We start from the raw sequence: 14,778 nt of genomic DNA, 5'->3' as shown, positions 1-14,778 counted from the left end.
TATATCTATTTGTCTATATCTCTATCTATCTATCTATATACATATAGGAAGAAAATGTTTTCACAATTTTCAGAAGCTTTATCCTTTAAGTATTACTGTTATGACTAAGTACTTCTTACTTTAGGACAATGCTATCTTTCCATGACAATTCTGAGATTACTCATATAAGAACTTCTGTTACCTGCTTCTGAAATATCTGAAAAATTCACATGAGAATTCTTGTTCTACAAGCTTTGACAGATACCAAATTTTAAAACTGTTTTTTTGTCCCTGTAGCTTATAATTAGTTTTATTGGCATATTTTTGTCATTTTTTCTTTTTAATTGATTGGATTTATTTTACTAAAGTTAGTCATTTAACCATTAGGTGTATAGCCTCTTGATAAACAGCGGTCAGGGTCAGAACCCTCCAAAGAACTATTCATGTATTTTAGGTACAGTTTAGGATCAGAGAAAGTGCTGTTCTAAAATGTCTTCCTACCTTGCCCTTCCTCCCTGGTAATGAAGATGTAAGGATACTTAACTTCAACTAAAAATATGCATTTGAGAGACTTAAAGCTATGCAAAAAAATTCTGCCAAAGGTTGTTCCCTTTGCTCTACTGAATCATAAATGTTCCCTGAAAAATTCTCCCAAAGCACAAGTAACCATGTCTTCTTTTTTAGATGAAAATAATATTTCTAATGGGACAGCTAGGACATACAAAACATGAGACAACAGCCCACTGTCTCCCTAATTTACACCAATAATATTGATAATGAAACTAGAGTTGCATCAAGTGCAGCTTTACCCACCAATATTAATGAAGCTGGTATAGCTCTGCCAGAATCAAAAGAAAGAAAGGATAACAGCAATAGTAGTAGTACTGATAATCCATTCACTAATGGGATCAGAAGAAATTCTAGGGCTCCTATTAGCACAGCTTACTTCAGGATCACATCACTGTGCATCCTTCCTTGCTCCTGGGTACCCTTTATTTGTATGTGGCCTTTCACTACTGAAGATTTGCTAATTCATATTTTAGATTATTTTTGAGTTTGGTAATTTTTTTTTAGCAGATAGCTGTTTGCTTTTTAGAACAAAAGAAGTAATACAGAAAATATTGGAGCTATTTCTTGAATACCTCTTCGAGGATCATTTTTTTCCTGTATTTTGAACAGAAAGGGAAAGGTTAGTCACTGGCCTTAGTTAGTCAGTTAAGTCAGTTAACAGACTTAGTTAGTCACTGACAATTATGTCACTGGCCGCAGGCATTATTCATTCCTTGTTTCTGCCAGAGAGCAAAACGCCAGGGGAAAGGCAAGCAAAAGAAAAGCCATAAGAGAACCAGAGGAAGCAATCTGGGCTGCTGCAAATCACAGTGTTACCAGTGATGCATACAGGGCAAAACAAATGAAAGCAGGTATCCTGAAGCTCTCTCTTTCCCAGGGCTCCCTAACTCATCCATTCTGACTCTGTTCAGTACTTTTCAAAACTACGACAACAATACTGCTCTTAGGCAGAACTCTTAATAAAACTACTAGCTTTTCAGAATGAGATACTGAGATTCAATAATTTTTTTGGATTGAAGGCCAAATCAATGGGTACTTGGCTCAGTCAGTGCTCCTGACAGCACAGAATTCTAATAATGTTATTTTTATTGGGAGAAAATAAGTAATCCAATTTGTCTCACATGTTATGTGAGGGTTGCCCTCCATTTAAAAGAAAATAAACAGTTTTTCTGCCTTTCCATGCTTACATCTACCTCAGTTAAATTATTCTGGACGGCAGAAAAAAAGATCTGTGTCAGAGAAATGCTGGGGAGTAAAAACAGATGCTGATCTATGTTAGTGCTTCATTTTCCCAAGCACATTTAAATGCCAATGATTAGCAGTTTTGTCTTAACATAAATTGACTCTGAAAAATACCATTGGCACATCACCAGCAGCATTTCCAAAAGTTTTGCTGATCTCCCCACTCCACCCTCAGGAAGCCTATCTTTCCCTCTCTATAGCCATTATTCCCACCCACCAGCACTCTTTTAAGTTCAGTACATTCATTCCTTAAGAAACACCAGATGTACCGAAGGAGTCTTGACTCAGATTTTGTGAATCCAACAATTTTTTTTCTGTCTGACAGAAGATTGTCATAAGCAACTGGGGCAGCTTATGATAAAATATGCAGTTCTTCATTCAGAGGAAGAGAGTTTTTTTTTTCTTTTTTTGTTGTTGTTTTTTGTACCATTTTCACCTTCTTCCAGTAAGTCAGCTTTGGAAGAAAGGCACATTAGTTAATAAAAAACATTTTCACAGGCATTCCTGACTCCTTGCTGAAGTCAAGCTATCATACAGCAGCATCTGTGAATAATATTTTGTACCATCTGTAATTGGATAGGTGAATCCGTCTTATCCTGGCAGATCTGCCTACTGTTATAAATGCCATTGCTATCAGTCTGGACTTTATCTGGAGAAGAAGCTACCTGTCCTGAGAAAAAATTCTCTCATAACAGAAACTGGTAGACCAGTTTGTCTTCAACAGCATCACTGTGTGAGCAAATCAAGCTTTCCCTCTATTCCCAAAACTTGTGGCTTAGTGAACGTCAAGACAAGTTCAAGATCAAAGTCCTTGTCTTCCAAAGAGTCTGTGATCTGATCACAGATTACATAAAATGCATCTAAAGCTCTGGGTTGAGGTTTCTGCTCATGAAACACCATGAAATTTTCTACAACAACTACAGGCCGTACCACATGCTGTGACTATTTAAAATGTACATTTCAATATTTTTTCACAGAGCTGTTTTTTTTTTGTTTCTTTTCTAAAGCATATCCATCGTGCTCTACAAGATCCTACCCTCAAACAATGTATGCTATTGACAGGTAATTTGTCAGAGTGCACCAAAAAAATCATTTGATTTGCCTAGTGTGGTTATGGTAAGGCAGACTTTTTCCTGTTATTTCTTACCTTATTAGAAACTATCTTTGCAAATGTAACCTTTTCCATATATGATATGGACCTGAGAGGAGAACTATATTCTAAATCAGGGAAAAAGACTCTTGTACATGAAAATCTACCCTCTTCTTTTAATACAAAGCTAATGTAACATTAGCGTTGAACTTTCTGCATTCCAGAAATAGCTTTCCAGCATGTATTTCATTTCCTCTTGTCTTTTTTTTTTGATTTTTTTTGCTACCAGTGACTTCCTCTTCCTTTGTCAGGATAAAGTTTCTTTAAATTTAAACAAAGATCTATTAGCTAATTCTTGAGGTTTTTTTCATTCACTACCTTCAAACAAATATATCAAGGCTGGGGCTGTTTATAATTTTCGATAAAAATATATATTTTCTTTATCATAATGCATTCCATGAAAATGTATACATATTTCTTCTATTTAAGAAGATAATTCCTGTTTGTCCTACATAGAATCTCCAGCTTAACACTAGCTGGATGAATCTTAATACAATTTAATAACTTTTTTTCCCCTAGTTGTTCCTTCCCCATGCTCTTGCAAAAGAATCTGTAGAGAGGGCACCTCTCTATAGAATCCTTCTGTGCAGCTGCCTTGATCTTATTCCATGAAATGAATAGCACTGACAGCCATTACAGAAGACCTAGCAAATCTGAAACTGAATACCTTTCCCTGTGGACAGAGCAGAATCATGCTGATAAGAGTTGTTCCTCTGAACTGCAGAGGAAAGGGGAAAAAATAAGCTTGTAGCAAAAAATGGTAAAGTCTACAAGGCCAGAAAAGGGTATCATATAATCTCTCCTAAACTTGCCTTCAGTATATTCTCTTCATTCCATGAACTGCCCAGTCACCTTTCATTTCTCCTGAAGTGATTAACAGACACTTTAGGATGGCTTCTCTGCATTTAGCATGGCAGCACAGGTGGAGTGGTGCAATGAGGATGCTGATGCAGTAAATTGGTGAACTTTTCCTTGCATAGACCAAAAGAGATAACTGTCTTTGTGTTATGAAAGCCATTACTATTTTAGAGAACTATTCTGCAATACATTCTTAATTTGTGATGTTTAATGGAATTAAAAAAGGACTATTGAAAACATGTTATATACTTGTTCCCAATAACTCCACAACATCTTTTCAACAGTTGTTACAGGTATTTCCTATAAGAGGTTCTGTGATTGCTGTAGGGAACACTTTTCGCACTGCAGTAACATTGTTTTAATGAGTAAGTGCTAACAGTTCATAGAGCATTACAGTGGCAAGCTTTTTTGACTAACAAATCACTGGTAGTAAAAAGTTATGTTTAAGACATTTTACCTTCTTAGAGGCTCTTTAATTAATTTGATGAAAGATTTTTATATCTAGTCATAAATTAAAAAATACAAAATAAAGTTGTTTTCTGTGATGACCTACTGTAACCACAGCAGCCTGAGAGCTCTATGATTTCTACTGCTTTTCACGCTAATGGAGTGTATGGTGCTACTGATAATGATCAACAGTTGGATACGAGCAGAAAGCTTGTTTTGAGGACTAAATAGGTACACTCATTAGCTTGTTAAAGCACTCATTTTTATAACTTTTCCTTGTTGACTCTTGTTCAGAATAATTGTGGAGCATGTTTGAGCAGACTCATCCTCTCAATCACTGCAGAGGATGTTTTCACTCTGCACCTTGCTGCCAGCAGAAGCTAGACAATTAAAAGATATCTTACTCCTTTTCCCTTTCATACAAAACACAGGGGAGCAAATGCTCCCTCCATTTTTTTTTTTGAAGGAAGTTGGCAGAAGATGCAAATTTCATAGAGATTACAGAAGGAGAAGATCTGAGTGATAGTTTAAAAACCCATAAATTTTCTCATCTTCGAAAACCTAAACCTCAGTAATGCTATAATACATAAGTGAATCGTAGAGATAACGGTCTTACTAACATTGTCAATTCAAACATATGGAGCACAGAGAAAAATATAATGTTATTAGTTTCAGAAAGCTCTTTTTCAAGGACAAAAATGAAAAACATTGTAGCTTTTAAAAAAATCAAAACTGCACCGAAGAAATGTGACTCGACACTTTTAGGATCAAATTATTCTTGCTAAAAATGCTTCAGAGAACAGATTTACAAATGGACACTATCACAATGTTAACACTATTGTGTTAACTTCTGTACACTACTATAAGCAGAGCTAGATATGCTGTCTTTGGAGGGCTCCATATCCCACCTACCTAGTAGGTCAAATTCACCTTTGAGAGGAATGCATCTGCTGAGCTCAGGATTGCCTTGGCCCTGAGTGTGGAAAATTTTCTACAAGGGATGTGAATTCTCATCTGTAGTGCTACAAAGGATTCCAATCTTTAGGAAAAATGTGCAAAAAGGGTTTGAATGGTCTGAAAGAAATATTCTGATTTTGTTTGAGATAACATAAAAAAATGTAGACTTTAGTATGAAGTATGAATTTAACTAGAAAAGTATACTACACATTACCAAATAGCTGGGTTCATCAATGCATTTGATTGCATTTACAATCCAATTTCAAGCTATTCAGGAATAAATTTCCTCATACTGTATATCAATATGTTCCTTATTTCTCTGTTATTCATTATTCTCATAATGCATAGAAATTACAGCTATAGCACCATTTAAAAACAGTTACATTTCCCACACAGTTTTCATTGTTTTCCTTTTTTTCCCTTACAATATTCTCAGTGAAAATTAAATACAAAACATCCCTCCCTGGTTACCACACATAAAGCACTAAGTACAAAAGGACAAAGTTAGAATGTGCTATGATATGCATAAGACAAGTTCACAAGTTTTTCTCAACAGAGAAATACTGTACTTTCAAATATGAATTGCAGTAAGTAACACTGAGACCTATATCATAAAGCTTTATTGTATTTATCTACAAATCCTTGTCTTTGTAGGAGCAGAATGTATAAAGCTTATGGAGCCTTTAAAAATTACTGCTTTGATTTGGTTATTTTTCTGTTTTTTGGCAAAAGTGAAGGGACTGTATTTGAGATACTGAAGTTGTACAAGAGCAGATACTGTGCAGTACTGCTTTTAAAGCCCTTAAGGTCTGTTACTCTGTGGAAAGTGTAGTTTCCCTCAAAAACAGACAACTTTACAACCTTCCAAGCTTCACCAGAAGGAGTAGCTTCTTCAAAGAATTCTTCAGCTAAAGCTTCAATAGGACACCACATGGTCTCCTGCCACTGATACTCTCTTCTCACCTCTTATCCACTGCCAGTCCTCCCCTACTGGTGAGGGAAACAGGAATCTTGCCCACCTCTTTCTGGGCAGAATATCTACCAGTCCCAAGCAACACAAAGGGGACTTATCAGAAACAGATTTGCACTTCAATTTTAAGTGTTATGATTATTTTTATTACTAATTCTATTCAATTTTCCATTATCTTTACTAATCTCTTTAAAACTTAAAAGTAGTTTATTTCTCCCTACTTATTTTGTCATTTCTTTCTGACAAAAATTGATTCCACTTCAATCCTCTGTTTCAAATCCAGCTAAAATTAATACATTTTTAATTTGCTTCCTTTGAGCCCAATAAAGATCAAAGATGATAACTGGGCTCTGGGAAAGTTGCAATATTTGTCAGCTAGCAGCTTGGCAGCAAAAATGTATTCTGAATTTCCTGGTTTATTTTTTCCAATAACAAAGGAGTGCATTTATAAGCAAGTGAAAACAGAAGAGAAAGCTGAGTTGTATAAACAAAATTAACAAATATCTTCACCTAAATCAAGACATCCTAAGCCATTTAGTTCCACTCTCCACTGCACTAAAATAGAGCTATACTGTATTATCTACGATTCTACTTATATTCTCACAATGAGATAGAAATTGATTCATCTCTTACAAACACATGACAATATGCATTCACCAAAAGTTTGGGAGAAAACTTGTCCTATCTGATGAAGATAAATAGCTTTGCTCATTTTATTCTTTTCTCTGTTATTTTAAGCCCCTTGCCCTTAAATGAATGAAACAATAGGTTCAAAAACCATACAGAGATTCTTCTACACTGATAAATTTCACTGTTTGGAAATTTTCCTAATGAAATATCTAGGATGGCAGGCAAAAGTGGTGCACCTAAAAGTAAGATTTTACTGACATACCTATATGCAGGTAGAAACTTAACTGACCAGAGGTGAATTATAGCCAAGTCATTTAAATCTTTTTGTCACATTGTACTCCTTGTACTGAAATGCAAATCTGCTCTGACATGACATAGCTAATTCAAGAAGCATTAATATGTTTTTTAAATGCAGTTTTTCCCTTCTTTATTTGCCAACTGAGAGACTGTTTGTGAGAATTTGCATTGTCTAGGCTTCCATACATGTAAAATGCTTTGTCTGTACACTAAATCTATGGAAAATGGAAATGTTTTTCTGGTAAGACATAAGTAAATATATCATGTTTTTGAATCAGCTCTTAAATACAGTTTTATATGTCCTGGTGGACCAAAGACAGAAAATGCACTACAAGTAAACATTCACTGTGCATAGCTGATTTTTCTTTTCCGGAAATTTGTTCTATGCTTCGCACTTGTATTCTGAAATGGGATATCCAAATAAGGCAGACCAGGATTATTCTGTGAAATATCCATTTTTTCAAGTTTACAGAAAAAAATGCATGATTCACTTACTCCCAGTATATTGAGTAAGATACTCCAATACCTTTAATGTTTCAAATATCATTCAAAGTGAAGGAATTTCTTGGTTAGCATCTAGATGTCTGAATGTTTATCTCTCTTCTATCACACAGCTGCTTTTTAACTAATCTTAAATATTTCTTAAACACACAATTCTGAATAAAAAATTGCAATTTAATTACATTATTTGTTACAGATTCTGCTACTTTTAATTCAAAGGTCACTTTATTATTCACATGGAAAGAGATGGACTTCTTGAGGAATATGTACTATACAGAATTTGAGGAAGTTGTTCAATTAATAGACAATGAATATTAATGCTGAGTAGCAATTTGGAGCTCTAAAATGAAATGTTTTCTAAAAAAAAGATAAAGCAAATTCTTAAAAACAATCCAGCATTTATAGCTGGAAATAGCATATATTGTGGAAATGATAAAATTCTCAATATAGGAAAGATTTTTTGCTGTTATTTTTCACACCGGCAGAATGTTGTGCAACTTCACTAACTTAAAAGGATTTGTCAATATAGCTGAAAGCAAGCTTTCAATTTAAATTGTAATTTTTCAGATGGTAGCCCTTTCATAGACAAAGACTTCCATACACAAAGGGAGTGATTTCCTGCTTCTCCACTTCCATCCATCCATTGTATCCTGATTCTGATACAGACATTACTTGCAATTTTAGTTAATTTTAAGATACCTTTTTTTTCCTCTTCATTATTTTAGATATTGAATGATATTTGGCCCAAATCTTTTTAGGGAAAGGTATGTCTTGTGGATACAACAACTATCTAAGTGCTCTAACTGTTGAAATAACACAGCTCTAACAAAAAAAAAGTCAGGTCTTCCATGATCATGCATGGGGCTGAGGGAGAAAAGAAACTGAAGAGTTTTTTGGAAAAATTGTTCTCCTTACTTTGGATGTAAATGCACCCTTATCGCTTATATATATATTTCAACTGCACATACAAACTGTATTTGGCACTACTTTTCATTTTATAATAATATTATCTTTGTTCTTGTGTTTCATGTCCATTTTTCTTAATGATTTCTCTGTCAAAATGACTTCTAATCACCAGTCCCATTTTTAAATAAAACTATCTAATCAAAGACACTTCATATGCAGAAAGAAGCTGCACTGGAAAAATATCAAAAGAACAATATAAAGATGAAATGCTCTACTATTGCTAAGCCTAGTCTAATTGTTTACAGAAAATGTTACGTACCAAAAATTTCTTGTATCTCAGTGCCTCATTCTTAATGCATGCTTATCCAACCTCCATCAAAATTAGAAAAAGAAAGGTGCATAAGCAGCAATTTTCTCTTGTCTCCTTCCAGCAGTCCATGAAAAACTTGTGTGCAACACCTCTACGCTAGACAGAGATATCCAGAAAACATTTCATAACAGCTAGTGATGTGGAAACAGCATGTTAAATAAGAATTAGAAACTGAATTTACTTTGAAAGTCTATAATTGTATTCACTGTCCACCTACTTTCTTTATACAGAACGAAAAGCTGCTGCTTGATCCTACCTCTCAGAGATTATAAAGGAGTCAAAATGTAGATCAAGAAAGCCACAGTCTCAAACTATTCATGATATTTAAATGTGACATGTGAACAGAGTCAACAAAAGTATGGCTATCCAGGAAAATGTAGGAAGACAATTAGAAAATGACTTTAAGAATGGAATGAGAAAAGAGTTTACTTTCCCTCACCTTTTTCTTCATTTTTACATTTTTGAAAATTGCATGAACTCTCCACGTTTTTGCAAACATTGCACCAAATGCAGTTGTGTATCCCACTGTAAGAATCCATGTTCGAACCTAAAAATATATACATATAAAAAAAGACAAAGATATTTAATTTTCACTAGATGATAACATGCATATCTTTATTTCAGTCACAATGCCATTTTTTCCCACAACAGTTGAAAACAAACTTAGAATAAGTTAAAACAAATTCAAAAAAATGTTGACATTTCAAAATTGTCCTCTTCACTATTTTCTTGCTTTTCTTCTCTCCTTCCATTCCTTCTCCAAATATAGCAAATCTGAATGCTGAATTCACAACTCTTCCACATATGCAAACACAAATTTGTTACAATATAGTCTATTTTTTTCACTTTTATTGTGTTATATACAGGCAGAGGAAGGAACTAGTGGATCAAGACAAAAAATTGAGACCAGAAAAAATTGCCAGAGAGCAACATTACAGCAACATTTTGAACTGAAGTAAATAGGTAAGTAGAGATGTTATTCAGGCTAAATAAGAGGAAATTGTATTGAGGTATACATCAGTAAGGAACTAATGAGCCCTGAGCATCCTAGTAAGATAAGAAAAAATGACCTTAAAATTACCATATAGGTAAAAGTGGAATGACAGGAAAGTAGTCAAGATGGAAGAGCTGAATCAAAGAGAACATGTGGAACTTGAGTCTAAGAGCAAAGGAGATGGTGAGAACACACAGAATGGTGGAGTGATGGTACCCTAAATTGGCTACAGTTTTGAAATAAAGCCATGTAAACATTTTCTTTATAGTGAGATAGAAAACTAAATGACATTTAAACTAAAAAAACCCCTAAGTTTCTTTTAGAATAAAAATTCGAAAGATTTCCTTTGTAATAGAGAAAACTCAAAGTGATGAGAGAGGAAAGAACACAAGTTACAACAGCTTTTTATGCAATTCCCATTTTTTATGCAGCATCCTTGCAGGTAGGTCTTGGCTTTCAGCCAAGTCAGTGACATTCAGAGTTGTAGCAAGCTCTGCACAGCCCCCTCAAGTTCCTTGGAAGTATCTCTTTCTGTGACCCTTGAGACCTGGCTGTTTGAAAGTTTTTCTACCACAAACAAACTCTTCTCTTTCCCAAAGAGGGACCACAGACCACAGAGAAGCAAGCAGAAAACCATGGGAGAGGCACAGTGGGAGGTACAATGAGGAGGGGGAAACAATTTCCTCCTCACTCTAGAGAGTCCACCTGGTCCAGCTGTCAAAAAGGCATATTGCATAAATATGAACAAAGAAGTAAAAATAAAATGCATTGGACAGTGCAGATGGGAAAAACTGGGGGAGACACAATGGCTAAGAGAGGGGAAAGCAGCCTAGAAAAGGGCAAAGTAGGCTTTGTTCTGGCTGGCCATGCTAACCATACATTGTTGTCCAATAAAGCTGTTTTTTGGCTGAATGTTTCTGATTTGTGGGAACCAGGACATTTAGAAAAAGGATTTAGAAAATAATGTTTTGATGAACTAGAATCAGATTTTTTATTGGAAACTGGCCTGGTTTCACATCTGATTTCTGGATAGTCTGGGATTCTTAATTTGTGATGTCCTTTATGCATACATGCATATTGATATCTGCATACAGATGCATACTGGAACATGCATATGACAATCTAGGTGCGATGTAGGATGTAGAACTTGGCAGTCTAAGAGAATACTAGGAATAACATAAATGTCGCACTTCTAGGCCTGTGTTAAGTTTTTGCCTTTTCAGAGATCTCCTGCGTTTCAACTGTTGTGCTCAAAAACTGATTTTTTTCCCCAAATTTTCTGTGCAATAGAAATTGGGATTTTTAGAAAGCATTGGATATCAAGGAGGAGAAGAAATGGATTCACACAAAAGATACTGATAAAGTAATAAGAGACATAAGATGACTACAGTTCCTTAAAAAAAAGTCTTTATGATCAATAGTGCTGAATGGACATACAGAATGGTCCTACCTTGGGACTTGGCAAAGAAGAGATATTCGAAAATTCACAGAGATAAAGCACTATGAATCAGAAAGAATAAAAACAGACTGAAGGAGAGGAATCAAAACAGATGTTGTATCCAGTGTACTCAGAGAGTGTATGACAAAAAGAAAGAGGAAAGTAAGACAGTGACTGGAGAGGCAGGTGAGATTAAAGGTGAGGGAGGGGCTACTGGTTGGAAAAGTTAGAAAAGAATTGAGGATATAGAATGTTACAGATGGGAAGAAAGATAGAAGGAGGATGGAAAAGATGACTTACTTATCCAATCTAGTGACAGAGGGTTGAAATAATTGCTTTTACCAATTTGCATTCACATATCTAGCATAAACAAAGATCTGATCATCATCAAGCTAAACCATGAAAAACTCTCCCCGTATTCTTATTCTAACATTATACTCTATTCTTGTAGCCTATCAGTCTCCCACTACAGAGGGAGACAACCATTGGCTGGGTTAAACAGCAACCAGGGAATCACCATAGACATCTGGAGATAAAGGATTATATATCTTATGTGTATATGTATATATATACACACACAATATATAATATATATACACACCATATATATATAAAAAAGGTATATAAAGCCATGTGTATATATATATATATATACACACACACACCCACCCCATATATATATATTTTATATATATATATACACACACATCATTCATATATATATATATATATAGACACATATATACACACTTTATAGACCTTGAACCTATTTTTTACAGATTGCTGCTTACAAAATCAGTACCAATTCTGATTTAACTCAGACCACAAAAGTGGAGCAGTTTCTCCTTGTGGCATTGGTAAATGAGGAATTGAAAGTTAAAAAAAAAAAACAAAAAACTTTAACTTCACATCAGCTGAGCTGTGATAGCCATACTTAGCATTCAATCTTTTTGATGCTATTAATAAACATTCAGCTCTTTTGTGTACAGTTTAGTGGTACATTTGGCAAACAGATACATGGTATTTTTGTGTCTCTAAAGAGATACTGTTTTGTTCTCACTGAAACAGTAATTGCCTCTTGGGAATACTAATAAATTCAATTATGCTCGTAATATGCTTATACCTGGCTATTCAAAAAAATATTTTTATCTTGTTCGGTTCAAAAAGTATTTCTGTTTTAGGTTGTACACATTTTAATGTAATTATTAACTACATTGGAAACCCAATGGCTCAAAGATATCATGAGATTTTATCAAAATGTGATCTCTTTTACTGAGAATAAGAGGATAAATCTAAAATGAAGGTAAATTTTTAGTACTCAAGAAATTGATGAACTTATCTGCTATAATTCATTAACGTATTCAAGCAAAATAAAAAACTTTAAACACTCAAAACACTCAACAATCAAAAGTCAGAAACACATATAGAAACTAATACATAGGGCACATAGGACTTCCACAAAAAAAAATCATATTCTTAAATATTATCTAGGCCTCTACTTTGAAAGAATACAATAAAAATAACATCAATAACTGGAGACATGTCTTAAGCCTGTACTGAATTCCATCACCATGATGCTATTGGTAATTCTCTCACGTCAAAAATTGTTAATTATATATTTCAACTGAAGAGACAGAGAAGGATCACCCTTCTCCCAGTAACTACCAAATGTTACCAAATGAGTAGGAAAAGTACCTCCTTAAAAGGTGGGAGACATGGATTCAAATCCCTGCTCTAAATCAGACACAAAACTTAAAAACATTCCTATAGAAAGGTAACTTGCAAAAATAGTTACTGTTTATCTTTCTATTTAAAAGTTATGTCATTACAAAATTCCTCACATCTTCACTGCATTTTAGGATAGACCTTGAATTGTCTGTTTATATTTCTTAGTTACTTATTTTATTGATTGAGATGTTTGGACTAATTTAATATATCTTCCAAAGTACCTGTTTTCTACCATTCAAGAACAACTCATAAATGTCAAAGGAGATATTACTGTTTGATATACAACAACAAAACATGTCTATACAGATGTTAAAATGCTGTTTCTATGTTTACTTTTCCTTTAATTTCCTACACTATTTTATTTTGAGGCCTATTTTTAAAAATATTATACCAATACCCATTACTAGACTTTGTGCTTTTTTATAAATTACTTAATAGAAGCTATTAACAAGTTTATTACTCACAGTAGCTGAAATAGTTATAAGCCATTTATTCAGCGGAGAGCTCAATGACTACCAGCAATGAAAATGTCTCCACAAAGAACTAGACCATTCTATTTCATTTTCCAGACAGTAATTTGGAACAGAACAAATCAAAACTTTACCACTTCTCTAATATTAATGTTGAAATAAACATTGTAAGATTTAAATACTCCTGACTTTAGAATTGTGGAGACACTCTGTTTACAAACAAGAGGCTGACATCCTGTAGGGGTATAAACTTTAATGTGGGCTCTTTCCACATTCATTTCCAGCAAAAAGCCCCTCAAAAGGTGCTAAAGATCTTATATTTTTTTTAGAAAGGTTATTCTTAAATAATAGTCTAAACACTGATAGCTGAAAAGCCATTTATAATGTTACTTCCATCTGAATCATATTTCCTCTCAACCTTGAGCATTAGCTGGCTAGTCTATATTACAAAGCACAAATTCTACTATTAGTTACCTTCACATAAATCCATACACATTTTTCCTGTCATCTTCTTATCATAATCTTGAAGTGTTATACATTTATTTACCCATGTAAAAGCTCTACAAAGTTATTTGATATTGCAATTCAATACTAATAAAATAAGCCATTTAATAGTGAACAATGAATTAGTAAAGGGAAATTAGCAAGTGGAGAAAACATCAGAAACATGCATAATAAACTCAGAATAATAGTAGGTGTTTCATAAAAGTTGTCCAAAAGAAACTATGATCCCTTCTTGTTTATATACTCTAACAATGTAGTAAGTGAACAAAAATACTCTTTTAGGTAGTGGTACACTTCAGGATAAACAGTTATATTGTCTGAATTTATTTTAAATAGAATTACAGCTACTATTAAACTATATAAAATAATTAACAAAATATCTTGGAAAATTGACTCAATTGATAAAATGGTAAAATTTTACTTTTAAAAAGTTCTACTATTTTCCCATCACAAGAAAAAAAGTGATTTGACCACCATTGCATGTGCACTCAGAAGACCATGCAGTCATGAACTGGAAAAGAATGCCTGGGAAAGTATTAAGCCCAAGGAAGCAATGACAAATCTTCAAACGCAGTCAATCAAGAAAGTGGTGCATTTTAGTCTTCTGTTAAGTTATGAAAGAAAAAAAAATAAAACAACTCTCTGAATAGCATATGCAACACACTCTCTTTTTTGTGGTGCAACTTCAAACTTGCTATATTCATCTGGTTTGCCAACACTAAACAAGCAAAAAGAAGAGTGTAAAGAATTAGAATGAAGAGTAAAAG

At 33.9% G+C, this 14,778-nt stretch overlaps 1 protein-coding gene across 1 annotated transcript in view; it reads right to left on the bottom strand.

The window, feature by feature from the left end:
- Positions 1 to 14,778, bottom strand: part of GABBR2 (gamma-aminobutyric acid type B receptor subunit 2) — a 431,294-nt gene that overhangs the window by 112,450 nt on the left and 304,066 nt on the right. Inside the window, exon 12 of the mRNA XM_062567958.1 lies at positions 9,317 to 9,424. Coding sequence (XP_062423942.1) covers positions 9,317 to 9,424 — 108 coding nt within the window. The remainder of the gene's footprint in view (positions 1 to 9,316; positions 9,425 to 14,778) is intronic.

This window comes from Rhea pennata, chromosome 2 (assembly GCF_028389875.1).
Source record: "Rhea pennata isolate bPtePen1 chromosome 2, bPtePen1.pri, whole genome shotgun sequence".
Taxonomy (NCBI): Eukaryota; Metazoa; Chordata; class Aves; order Rheiformes; family Rheidae; genus Rhea; species Rhea pennata.
The sequence above is the reverse complement of the archived record's forward strand: the minus strand, read 5'-3'. Positions and strand labels throughout refer to the sequence as shown.